The sequence below is a fragment of the Sebastes fasciatus genome, chromosome 11 (genome assembly GCF_043250625.1).
Source record: "Sebastes fasciatus isolate fSebFas1 chromosome 11, fSebFas1.pri, whole genome shotgun sequence".
In the NCBI taxonomy this organism is placed as follows: domain Eukaryota; kingdom Metazoa; phylum Chordata; class Actinopteri; order Perciformes; family Sebastidae; genus Sebastes; species Sebastes fasciatus.
This window is the reverse complement of record NC_133805.1, coordinates 7,698,809-7,712,729: the sequence shown is the minus strand read 5'-3', so window position 1 is coordinate 7,712,729 and position 13,921 is coordinate 7,698,809. Positions and strand designations below refer to the sequence as shown.

Sequence of the window (13,921 nt, the reverse complement as noted above, 5' to 3'; positions counted from 1 at the left end):
GTGTTATTTCACGTGAATATTTCAAGAATCCAGCTCTGGTCTTGGGCTCTGGTTGTGACAGTAAAACATCCACTTCAGTCACTGTCTGTGAGACGTTTGTCCATTTCTCTCTCAGAACGTCCTGTAGTTTATCTCTGAATTCTGACACAGCCGCCGTCACGTCCTCAAAGTAGCTCAGAGGACGGATATTGATGCTGGATGTAGACTCGCTGAGTGGTGACAGTGAGGGGTAGTTGAGTAAAAACTGGTTGAGATCCTCTGTGTGTGACAGCAGCTTCATCTCAGCGTCTCTCCTCTTCAGCTCAGTGATCTCCTGCTCCAGCTTCTCCTGAAGCTCTTTGACTCGACTCACTTCACTTTTCTGCTGGGATCTGACCTGCTGCTTCACATCAGAGCTTCTTTTCTTCATGAGACGCATCAGCTCGGTGAAGATCTTCTCACTGTCGTTCACTGCTTTATCGGCAGAGCGATTGACAGCCTCCACCTCCTGTTGGAGCAGCTTCACATCTTTCCCTCTGTCCTGGATCCTCTGCTGGATGTTGAGTCGACTCACCTCCAGCTCTCTCTGCCTCTCGGTCCTTTCTGCTGCAGCTGAGACGGTGTCGTGTCCTTTATGTTCATCCATTAAGCAGAGATAACAGATACACTGTTGATCAGTACGACAGAAAATCTTCATCACCTCGTCGTGACGAGAGCAGATGTTCTCCTGGAGCTTCTTGGAGGGCTCCACCAGCTTGTGTTTCTTTAATTGAGCCACATCGTAATGAAGCTGGAGGTGTTTCTCACAGTAAGAGACCAGACACACCAGACAGGACTTGAAGGCTTTCAGTTTCCTACCAGTGCAGACATCACAGGCCACATCTTCAGGTCCAGCATAGCAGTGATCAGCAGGAGAAGCTTGGAGTCCAGTCTTCTTCAGTTCCTCCACTAAATCTGCTAACATGGTGCTTTTCATCAGGACAGGCCTCGGTGTGAAGGTCTGCCTACACTGAGGGCAGCTGTAGATCTTCTTCTCATCCTCTCCATCCCAGTGGTTTTGAATACAGTTCATGCAGTAGCTGTGTCCACAGGGAATAGTCCCCGGATCCTTCAGTAGATCCAGACAGATGGAACAAGAGATTGTTTCCTCGTCCAGCTGAACTCCTTTCTGCGCCATTTCACCTCTCAGTAGCAACGACTGTCTGAGTTTCACTTCCTGAGAAGTGAATTTAGTTTGAGCTCTGATCTAATGGTGCCTGTCAGCTCTCACCATGTCGGTTACACCCACTTTCAAACTGTAGATCTGAAGGGGCGGGAACAAGGAAATAAGAGGACCGAGTGCAGCTCTGTGTGTTTGAGAGCAGGATGAGCAGGGAGGAGTTTTCAACCTATGATTCATTCCAGGAAGCAGAGATTGTGAATTTTAACTCTGTTCGTTCCAATACCCATACTACCATACTATTTAGTATGAAAAGATTTAGTATGTCCCAATACATAGTATGTCAAATGCAGTATGCCAAAAATACCATGTCTTACTACATCTGGTTGCATTTTGCAGAATGCAAGTAAGCATGCTTTTCTGGCTGTTCTGACCCACAATCCTCTGCACAGCAGATATATGAGCAAGAGGGTCAAAGGTCAAGGCGAAGTAGTATGTCCCAATACTGCATTTAACAGTGAACACTTTGTAAGGGCAGCTGAAGTATGTACTAAAAGTTAAAAGTATGCGATTTGGAACATAGCCTCATTTTCCTCATTTACAACGAAGCCTCGGTTAAAACCTGCTCCACATTTGAAAACATTTAAGTTTTTAGTTTTAAAATACTTCTTGGTGATGGCTCCATGTTTCTCTGACTCATCCTCAAATCCAGTTAAATTTTCTTTTACTGATTTAAACAGCTGTCTGACAGTAGGTTAATAGAATTATCAAACTAAACTGTCTTAAAATCCATGAATTGCTGAATGATAACAAAACAACAAAATAGAATTTCAGAATATCGTATACTGAGTCAAACCAGCATTTCAAGCTTCAGATGGGTTTCAACAAATATCATCAAACACGTTTTTTGCTGCAGCTCTGAATCCAGAAAGACATGATTGGACCAGATCAGCTGCTTCTGCAGTTAAAGATCGGGTCGACGATGTTGGAAAGCTAGCAAAATTTGAAAGTAGTATCGCCTCAGAAGCTCCGTCTAAACCCACCCCCTCCTCTCGGGGCTCCTTGCAATGCAACGCCCCCCACACACATGCACGAGCACCGCCGCATCGCAACTACTTCACAGACACAGAGCGGAGAGAAGACCTCAACTCAACAACGCTACCTCATGACAAGTAACCGCGGCAGTGCTACTGCAGGGCTGAGTTTTCTTTTCCATTCTCCAGTAAACGTGCGGCGGCGACGCGCTTTGGGTTCAGACTGGTGCACGCCAAGGGTAGAGTACGAGCAGGGAGGCATCTGATTGGTTCTTTCCAAGCGGACCGTGAGGCAGTGATTGGTAGACATTTTTAAAGGGTTATAGAAGCTACAGATGACGGCTCTTTTCCGGTCCTTTTTCAGAGCTCATCAGTAATGGATCGCTGTCGGGGTGTAAAGACCATTTCAATCAATAGAACAAATAGTGTAAACTGGAGAACATCGTCAACCCTGCCTTTAATTTGTTGTTTAATATGAATACATGAATCTGTAACATGGATAGACTTTTGTTTGTTTGGGTTTTTTGCAGCTTTTTCACAGCCAATCAAGAAAGATTGCACTCAAATGTTTTATTTTCATGATACCCTTAAAATGATTAAAGATTTACGGATAGTTGTAAGAAAACTGTTCGTCAGTGCGGGACACAACGCAAAAAACTAGGGAACTGAGATTTAGCTGCAGGTACTTGACCTGCTATGCTAGAATAAAGGAACACACCGCCATATGTCATGCTGGACACACACACACACACACACACACACACACACACACACACACACACACACACACACACACACAGACAGAGAGAACAGGTGGATTACCTCAGTGCTGCTTAACACATGGCTGAGATGCAGCATGCTTTGACTGAGGAGAACTGAGGAGAAACATTATATACAGCCACCATCAGAATGAAGGTAAGGCCGCTACTGTTCTTAACAGATAATACAACTTAAAGTTCATTGGTTGTCGTCATTTCCTATGATTACTTGCATGCAGGGTCTCTGTTTAAACACCAGGTTGAATGAACAGTACAGTATCAGCTTACTGGTTCTTGTAAAGTACTGCTGATTGCTGAGGTGGCTGCTTGATGATTGGAACCATCCTGCTGCTACAAATTCACAATAATTCATATCTTCTTTCTTTTCTTTAGCAACGCTGTAGTAGTTAAACCTGTTGGATAAACCCCAGCAGGTTGTAGGAGCCTGGCCAGGTTGGGGATTTTCCCAGTAAATCCCAGCGAGGAAGCTCCTGGAAGAAGCTAAACTACTTATCCCTGTCCACACGGCCCGCTGCGTTCTACCAACACATTAACATTACTGCTTTCACTCACATTCAGTGGTGGAGTGTCAAACATGGATGGAAAAATGTCTCCCCTTTTAAGAGACACATCGCTCACAAATTGGTGGATAAACTGGAGAGCGAATGGACTTCCTGATTGTGTTGCTTTTTGAAAGAAACAAGAGAACAGATAAAACAGATAATAGGCTCCCACTTACTAAATTAGGAGTAACAAAAATGGCAAAAGAAGACATTTACTAATCGTAAATGTCCCCTAAGGGGGGCCCAGACCCCAGGTTGTGAACTACTGAGCTATTGAACACATACATTTGTCAGGAAGACACAAAAATGACTCGATATTACTGACTTAATAATTATATTCCGCTATTTCCCAATAGCCGGTAATTTATTTAATACATTTCCAGGGAAAAGAATACAAAGTTAATTGATATGCTTTATTTCCATGTCTGCTGGTAAATAGATGATAATTAGCAAATAACTTCTTTGAAATTTCTTTAAAAAACTCCCTGAATCATGACATTAACTACCAGGTTACATTTGTGCAGACAATAAGTCACCCAGTGGTGAGATCTGTGCCTGATCAGAAGTGTCTTCTTTTGGTTTTCCACCTCCGATATCAAACCTAAGGGCCCTATTTTAACCATTATATGCTATTTTAGCATATAATTATTAAATAATGTTTATAATAAAGTAATTTTTTATATATTTTGAGGTAGATATTGGGGTAATTTGGCATTAATTCCAAATTTATTTCAAATAAGTTACTTACTAATTAACTCCTCATTACCATGAAATTTGCAGACCTGTAAAATGAAGTGTTACCCCTAATTCAAAGATATTTAGTAAAAAAATATATCCAAAATAGCCTTCAAGTGTAATTTGTGTGTATTTTTTTTAATTTAAAACTGGTCATTAATAGCCCTATAATTCCCAGAGACATTACCAAAGACTGTGTCGGAGTTTCTATATTTATAGACCTATATTATATACTGTAAAGGAAGCTGAAGGAGAGGAAGTAATAGACCTGTTGTGTGCAGAGCATTCATCTGCAAACACTAGATGGCAGCACTGTCGTATGTTAATCACATGTGGCAGCTCGTCACCCTGTCGTCCACATTAGGCAGCCATTCATCAAGGGGATTATTAGTTATTATCCATTATCAAGAGATATACGTTTGGATTAGTGCAACATAATCCTTGAATTATAATCCAGATCATCTCTGGGTGGTTTAATCAAATTTGCAGAGGGGTGCTAGGATGATGTGGAGGATGTTGCTTATGAGCATTTGAAAAAAACAGTCAGTTGTTTTTAAAAAATGCTGATACACAATGCAGTATAGACTTCTAACATACCAATACAAATTGTTATTATTTGTATCACTACTTCCGGACGACTCATGTAAAATAACTACTTCTGCTACTGATGTATGCATTAATAGTACCAGTTGATATAAGAAAGAGCATGCAAAGTCAAATAAAGTCAATAAAATCAAATAAAAAACAATCTTATTTTTAAAATTCCAATTGCAATTTTGTATGAAAACATGTTTGACCTGTTGGAGGCATTTTATGAATAACACAAATAGCAACAATGTTTTAGTCCAGTTCAGTGATTAAAGTTTCTCCTGCTCGTGTGTATCCATCTCAGGGTTTCCAGGCTCTCGCCATGTGGCAGAAATTACAATTATTCTACAAAGGAATTCTGCAAAATGGAGGCAAGCATTTTCACTTTATCAAACTCATGTATTTCAGTGATATATTGTTGGATATTTAAAGTTGAACATTAACACAATCTCTATGCTTTTTTCTCTTGCCTTCTCTCTGTCTAGACTATAGGACGGACGGTTGGCTGCTGGTCTACTCTCCTGTGCCGATCAGCCTTATCTTCCTGTGCTACCTGCTCATTATATGGGTGGGACCAAAGCTGATGAGGAAGAGGCATCCGGTCAACCTTAAACCCGTCCTGATAGTTTACAACTTTGCCATGGTCTGCCTGTCTGCATACATGTTCTATGAGGTACTACTGTATGTTGGAATATATGCTCGCATCTTGCATTTAGCAACTTTAACTAATGCCAGTTACGTACCGGAAAAAGTTATCTTGTGTAACAAATCTACTTATTTTTACTCAAAACACAATCTTTTCCTAAACCTAACCAAGTAGTTTTGTTATGTAAGTAAACCTAAAAACTATGTAAACCTACATTGGAAGTTTATTTTGAAAGAGAGTGTATATATTGTAATGAGCAGAAACTGTACGTTTAATGTGAACCCGGGAGTTTATTTTGAAAAGACACAATGCATGTAAGGAGCGGAAACTGATGTGATGTCGCTGAAACGTCCAAAACTGATGCTAGAGGGGTGCTTAGAGCGTCATAGTTTGAAGCGTAGGGCTACTGACAAAGCAGCGGTATTTGATGAGTTGGAAGTGAAAACGTGTTAGCCAGGTGGACAAAACACAACTCCAGATGAATGTTAGTATTGCTCCATATCTTCTGGATGTATAAATAAGCAACTGTTAAACAACATCAACATAAAAGGTGATACTATGTTGACAGCATTGAGTTTCACAGCTTGTTTATGTTGCCCCCAAGTGGCAAAAAAATAAATGATTGCAGGTCTAATAGGACAAAAATCCTCCTTAGCTGTGAGGTCAGACAGATGTAAAGTGATTTCACTGACTCACAGCCAATTTGTGTGTGAGAAAATGGGATGAAAGGTGCTGATGGAGAGATGAAATGCAGCTTTTGTCTTTCCAGTTTACAGCCTCTGCCTGGTTGTCCAGATACAGTCTGCTGTGCCAGCCAGTCGACTACAGCGAAAGCCCACTCGCCATGAGGGTAAATCTTTTTTACTACATTGTTTTTTATGCAACAATTTATTGATAAAGCTCCACTCTGGAATTTGATTTATGCATCTATTGATGACCAAAATATTCAAGTACCTAACAAAATATCAATGTGTATCCTAAAATGACAGTTTAAAAGACAACATATTTTTCTCCCCTGTTATGCAGATGGCCAGAGTGTGCTGGTGGTTCTACTTCTCCAAAGTTATAGAGCTCAATGACACCGTGAGTATGAAAACAGTGGAAAAAAAGAGTTATTTCGATTTTTAAAGGTCCCATATCGTGCTCATTTTCAGGTTCATACTTGTATTTTGTGTTTCTACTAGAACATGTTTACATGCTGTAATGTTCAAAATAACCCTTCATTTTCCTCATACTGTCTGCCTGAATATACTTGTATTAACCCTCTGTCTTAAAAGCTCCGTTTTAGCACATTTTAACGGAATTGCGATGGAATAGCAACAGAATTGGGTTGCTAGGTTTGGTCAATGTGTACTTCATGTCAGTAGATGTTATTCACATACACTAAAACCAGGAATAAACTGGGACCCATTAGATTGTTTACGTTTAAAACTGTGTAATGGTCTAAATATTGTATATTTGTGACATCACAAATGGACAAAAATCTTGACAGCTTGTTTCAAATGCAGAGTTTTCGAATGCGGACTGTGTGTATTTCCCTGTGTATTGAGCGTTTCGATACTTTCACAGCATGAAAATCTCACTTTTTATAATATGGGACCTTTAAGAGTTCTATTTGTTATTTAAAACTCACAAAATATGTACAGCAACTCCCAAATAAAGAAACAGATGATAGATCTTCTTTTCAAACATGTGTGTATTTCTGCATCTGCAGTGCTTCCATATGTAAACACAAGATCTTACATTATGCCTGCCTTTGTGTGTTTGTGTGTGTATCTGCGTGGTTCAGATATTTTTCATCCTGAGGAAGAAGAACGGTCAGCTGACCTTCCTCCACATCTACCATCACGGCACCATGATCTTCAACTGGTGGGCCGGGGTTAAATATGTGGCTGGTGGCCAGTGTGAGTATACTCACTATGCAGCTCCATTAACCCAGTCTCACAAACAATGTCATGAAAATAGAATAAATAGTGCAAATGATGTCTATTTACAGGAGAACACACACTTTTAGACACACGTGCTCAAGGGTATAACATGTAATACTCATCCTGTGTATGTGGTCCATAGCTTTCCTGATTGGTCTGATCAACTCCCTGGTCCATGTAGTGATGTATATGTACTACGGCCTGTCAGCTCTGGGACCAAGCATGTCCAAATACCTCTGGTGGAAGCGCTACCTCACCTCCCTGCAGCTGGTCAGTATTTTGCCTATGTGTGTGTGTGTGTGTGTGTTTGTGTGTGTGCGTGTGTGTGTGCCTTACTGACATTAATTCCTACATTGATTTTGTTTCTACTTTCCTTCTGTTTTCCTTTCTAATTTTATTTTAAGATATAATCACTTAACACATTCTGTCGCTGTCTCTATAAATAATCCACTTTAATATGTTAAAGTGGCTAAAAGAATGCATCTCGGATCACCTCTTTCATTTTTAGTGATCAGTTCTTTTTTTATGTTTTAGCATAATTCAAGCTGATCATTTGAGTGCTTTCTAAAGTCTGTATTAACACCCGTAGCAAAAAGACAATGAGGCATACTGTATATTATCACTTTTAGCATCCTGTATGTGAAGTTATAAAGTTGGCAGTATTTAAGTAGAATTGGCAAGTCCTTCCTCATATACTGTATATTAGGGCCGTCAATCGATTAAAATATTGAATCACGATTAATCGCATGATAGTCCATAGTTAATCACAATTAATCACAAATTAATAGCACATTTTTTATCTGGTCAAAATGTACCTTAAAGGGAGATTTGTCAAGTATTTAATACTCTTATCAACATGGGAGTGGGCAAATATGCTGCTTTATGCAAATGTATGTATATATTTATTATTGGAAATCAATTAACAACACAAAACAATGACAAATATTGTCCAGAAACCCTCACAGGTACTGCATTTAGCATAAAAAAATATGCTCTAATCATAACAAGGGGAGATTCGTGGTTACCCATAGAACCCAATTTGCCAGATTTTCATCGCCAAAATTTAAGTTTGGAGTGTTATTTAGCCTCTTTCACAACAAGCTAGTATGACATGGTTGATACCAATGGATTCATTAGGTTTTCTCGTTTCATATGATACCAGTATCTTTACTCTAGCTTCTTTAAAACTGAGCCCGCTACAAGCTAGAAATCGCAAGTTGTGTTAATGCATTAAAGAAATTAGTGGTGTTAAACCGAATATATATATATATAGATATATATATATATATATCTATATATATATATATATACACACCTCTGTTCAGGTAGCCTATATGTCCAAAAAATCATGTTCCATATCTCGAAGTATTCATCTTTGACGAGCCCAACATGAGGCCTCCTGCTTGGTTTGTCATTGTTCTGATTGGCTGTTGGAATAACTAGACGGATTAACTAACTATACTGGACCATCTGTTTTCTACTTATTGCGTTGATGATGAGACAATGCATCCTGTAGGGGTTTTTCTGTTTATATGGCTGCAGCATATATAGGTCAGTGTGGTGGCTGAGCGCCATTATGTAACAATAATTGTACTGACCTTAGAGGTGACCCCCAAGCCTTCCTTAACAGTTGGCTTCACAATTGGGTGAACTGAAGCTGAGACAGTTGAGTTGATTGGGGAGATTGGAGATTATATTTCTCTCTGTGTGTATGAGAGGGTTTCTTTTGTATGGTTGAGAGGTAGTTATTAATTAGGCTACAGTGCATTGGAGGGGGAGTCGGAGTGGAGTCCATAATGTTCATTCATATATTCCACATAATTCTTGCCTGGACCCGGAATATTATAGCGGCTCTATGAAACATATGGATATAGATTAGTCAGTGACAGCTAAACAGTAGTGACAGTAGTGACAGTATTGTTGACACTTGTGTTTTTTCAACCAAATTGGTTTAGTGCTCCGCTCTGTGTCTGCTCAGCTGTGGTGATCGCTGCTCATGCTTAACATGTTGTTGCTATGGAAAGATAGCATGAACTAGCAACAGAATCACTCTCTCATCAGTTATGGGCCTTTCACACAGAACGCAGTTGAACTTGGTTGAACGTCACAAGCTGCGCACTCCGTAAGCTTCGCTCAAACTTTGGTCGCCGCAGCAAAAGGCTGTTGCAAAACATTGGAAATAATGGGTTTCATGGGTTTCTGTTGCCGCGTTCTGTGTGAAAGACCCATTAGTGCTCAAGCGTATCGAAATGATATTTATTCCTATAAAAAAATGATATGTGTTACTTTAACACAAGTGCTGACGTACTAAATGCCACTCTCTCTTTTGTGAGACTCTCGAGCGCTATAACCGCTGGAGCAATAGAAGACTAATTGTCAAGCATTCACTGTCAGCTGTCCACCATTAGCTCTGGAAACTATTATTGCATCAATTACATTGAGTGTGTAGTCGACAAGTTGGAGCTGTACTTTCCTGATATTTCTATAGATATTGGTCACTCACTCAAAGTGGTATTGTCTCACTCTCTCTCTTATTTCTCCTGTCTGTCTGTCCGTCCGTCCGTCTGTCTCCCACCCAGCTCCAGTTTGTCATAGTAACCCTCCACACCACCTTCAACATGTTTGTCGACTGTGACTTCCCTAACTCCATGAACATGGTCGTGTTCGCCTACTCTCTGAGCCTCATCGTTCTCTTCAGTAACTTCTACTACCAGAACTACCTCGCCAAGACGAAGGCCAAGAAGACAAAGAGAGAGAGAAGACAGAAAGCGAGAGAGATGGAGATGAAGAAAGAGAGCTGACATGAAGCAAGTTGGAAACAGGAAGGTGGAACGAAAAAGGGGAAAGAGGAGAGATGACATAATGTAAAAAAATATTTCTACTTGTTTGTTATGTTAAGGACTTGATTTCTTATATGTGCAAAATACATTACCATATGTATGAAAACTATTTGTATGTGTTATGAATTACATATTTGTGCCTTAACCACACACATGTAGAGATGTTTACTATACTTATGAGGGGTCTTCCATTCACATTCAGTCACTGCTTCTGTTCATTCATCCAGAACAAAACCACCAACACACATTAACCCTGGTTTCATCACCCCCTCCCCCAGCCGCTAATAGATGAATCTTTCTAATCACCAGTCGAGTCGCTTTATTCTTCTCTTACACCCATTGGCTGGCAGTCGCAGCCAATCAACTGTTGGCTGCCATTAGCTATATATCCACCTATTCCTCCCCCTTTTTAAAAAAAAAAATCAGGGTCCCCCTCCCCAGTTTCTAGCATTTAATCCCTTTTACCAGCGGGGGAACCACAACCCACCACACATCCCCCCCTGGTTCCATCTGTCATGATGTAGGAGTATAATATCCTGAGTCCAGGCAGCGATCCCATCCACCCCCCCTTGTGGACAGAAATGGAAGGGCTGACTGAATTCACCATCCCTGCTTCTCTTACATTATATTTCCCCTGCCATCATCACTTATTCCCAATCTGTTCACCATCTATCTATACTTTTATCTCCAGCAGCAGGTTGGTTTCTGTTCAAAAACTCAACAGGGGGCGGACAAATGTATTCATTGGCATGGCTTACTAGACACTAAAAAGGCAATGGGCCACACTTAATAATATTAGTTACACTTGTGCTGTTATGACGATTCAATGTGTCTGACAGGAAAAAAGGCTCAATTGTGAGCATTAAATAGGTATACTGTAACAGGACTAAAAACCTATTTGCATCTAACGCACAGTTATGCACAGCCTGACATAAGGAGCTCAGAACTTAGTCCAGTGAACCAAATATTATGGTCTGCTGAGGCATTTCACCGTCTTTCAGAAAGCCAAATTAACTGTTTTCTGTTGAACATGTAGTGGTAGATCAGATAGATAAGACGGAAGTTTATTTTGAAAAGACTGGAGCAGAAATTGACACGTGCGCCCCATGTTGCTGAACGGAAAATGCACGAAAAATGAGGAATAACTTTTCGTAACATATCATATGAACCGTTGTACGAGGATACGTTGATTAAAAAGATGCAGGTTTTAAAATAAGGAAGGTGGTTCATCACATTCGTTATGCCTCAGGGATAAACAAAATGCACTTTGATGAGAAAAACTTAAAGACAAACTGTGTTACAAGAAAACTCCACAGGGTAACTTCAATATATATATTTGAATTTATCACCACAGATTTTGCCTACGTTCTTTATTGGCAGATGTGAAGCTCTTCTGAAGGCTCAGAAGCACACCATAAGCACTTTGCAGAGTATGTGTGTGTGTGTGTCTGAGTGCAATACATCACCGTATGGCCAGTACTAAAATAACACAGGACACACTTGTGTAGCATTATAAGCCATATTTTGCTGCTGGCAAGTACTTAATCCGCTCTCCATTTCAACACAAGTGTGATACAAGCGCACACACACACACAGACACACACACACACACACACACACACACACACACACACAGCTGATTGCCAGGAGCCCATTTAAAGAGTGATGTCCCTCAGCCTCCCTGCAGGCACAGCTCCAGGTTGATTACTGCTGAGTGCCGTACAGCTCAGGCATGACTGACTTTCTGGCACGCAGTCGCTTTGATCAACTTATGATTTTGCAACCAGATGATGTTTTTCATCTTTCATCTTCAGTGAGTTATACACCGCTTTTGAGATGATGCCAAGCTAGCTACATGTGTCACTTAAATATTAGCAATTTAATTTTATATTTGACGTGAATAACGTTTGATTGGCACGATGTTAAAGGAGCTATTGATAACAGTAATAACATTCAGCCACTAGATGTTGCATTATCCCTCGCCCCGTTCCATGCATTCCCTTCATAACAAGTGGTTACACTTATCGTTAATCTCAGACAGTTTTTTCCCACTCTACGGCCCTGTTCAGACCTAATATTAACATAAGTCCTCAGTGATCGAATCACAAGTGAACAGCTCTAAGTCCAGGTGTGAACGCACTCAAGACGCATTGAGGACGCATTGAGATCGGACCACTTTCAGACCACTTTCAGAGGTGGTCTGGGCCACATATGACCACATTCTTTAGCAGTGTGTACGTGAATGTGTCCTGGGCCACATTAAGGACCGCCTACTCAACATAATTTGAGGTAATTTGGTAGTAATTCCAAAGAAATTTCAAATTGCTTACTTGCTAATTATCACCTAATTACCATGAAATTTGCGATCCTGTAAATTGAAGTGACACCGAAAACTTTTATTTGGCACATTTCTTAAAGCTCTGTGGAGATATAATTTTTTCAAAGTATTTATCTACGTAAAAATGTTATCAATAAGACCTTTAATTAAAATACTTTGATACAGCCAAAACAATCCGAGCAGCCGCTGTGCTGCGAACGTGCTCGAATCTGTGTTTCCTGAATCTTGTTTGTGAATGACTTTGTGTCGGTCTCCTTGGTAACCGTGTTGAGACAGTGTTTGGGCTGCGGTCAGCTAGAGGCACACTGTAATTAATAATCAGGTTAGAGGGAGAGGCTATTGAAGCGCTCTCCAAGCTGCTGCTGCTAACTTCCTAGCTAGTGAGAGGGACAGGGATACACACACTCACGCACAAGGACACACACATAATTGTTGATAGTGAGAGAGGTTTGGGATGAAGAGGCTGATGAGTGTGCTTGAAGGTGAGCCACTGGGTTGTTTCGTACAATGAGGGTTAACAAGAGGCTGCAGCAATCGCGCCGTGATGGGAGCGCACTCAACCAGCAGGCAAGCTATAGTGTTAATCAGCCAACCAACCAGCTAGTAGCTCCCTGTCAAGTGTGTGTGTGTGTGTGTGTGTGTGTGTGTGTGTGTGTGTGTGTGTGTGTGTGTGTGTGTGTGTGTGTGTGTGTAATTAACAAGCATGACGCTCCAAGTACAGACTCCTGGAGAGGAGAAGTCATCCCCCCCTCTCTCTCTACATTTTAGAACCTCAAGTATAAATCACATTTGCTAGAAAACATCTATCAGTCACTTTGTCATCACAGCATATGTGCATATGTCCGTGTGTCTCTTTGTCTCCAACAAGAGAAGCCCCATCTGCTGGCGACATCGTCCCCATTTACGATGACAATGGGATGAACCCGGCGCCACCTGTATCTGCGCTATCAAAGTTATATGGGGGATGTGTCATTTGTCTCGACAGGTTTGATTTATGGCTTGTATTGTTTGCTGCGGGTCAGACCATCTCGGACCTAAAGAGATGTGTTTCAGCGGGACTCGGGCTCACGGGGTCTTAGTTGATTTGATTCATATTTGCATGAACCCCGATTCTGTATATTTTTGGCCTGTTAGCCCAAATTGATCTCTGGTACGGCTGTCACTTTTTAGTCATGCTAGTGGTGTGGTCATACACGCCAACCTTGAGACATTGAGACAAATTTGAGTTTCAGAGACTTTGTTTCCCTGCATTCTGATGACTTTAAAAGAATGAAAATATCAAAATGATAAGTACACTGCAAGAGCATTTTTATGCATTTTACTCGAACACACAAATGACACGCCTAAAGCAAG

The 13,921-nt window shown here is 40.7% G+C and overlaps 2 protein-coding genes across 2 annotated transcripts in view; one reads left to right on the top strand and one right to left on the bottom strand.

Moving 5' to 3' along the window:
• toe1 (target of EGR1, exonuclease) overlaps positions 1–13,921 on the bottom strand; it is a 442,640-nt gene that overhangs the window by 127,902 nt on the left and 300,817 nt on the right. The window lies entirely within an intron of this gene.
• elovl8a (ELOVL fatty acid elongase 8a) lies at positions 5,271–10,339 on the top strand. Its single transcript, XM_074650277.1, has 6 exons — positions 5,271–5,489; positions 6,232–6,312; positions 6,489–6,545; positions 7,252–7,366; positions 7,533–7,660; positions 9,970–10,339. Exons 1-6 carry the CDS (start codon positions 5,400–5,402, stop codon positions 10,189–10,191), a joined length of 693 nt encoding a protein of 230 aa, XP_074506378.1. The 5' UTR covers positions 5,271–5,399; the 3' UTR covers positions 10,192–10,339.

Bases quoted from the DNA above. Each gene is read 5' to 3' on its own strand.
- elovl8a (XM_074650277.1), top strand. From the start codon at position 5,400: ATGAGGAAGAGGCATCCGGTCAACCTTAAACCCGTCCTGATAGTTTAC. The intron at 5,490-6,231 runs GTACTACTGTAT...TTGTCTTTCCAG, and splicing joins CTGCATACATGTTCTATGAG to TTTACAGCCTCTGCCTGGTT. The intron at 7,661-9,969 runs GTCAGTATTTTG...TCTCCCACCCAG, and splicing joins ACCTCACCTCCCTGCAGCTG to CTCCAGTTTGTCATAGTAAC.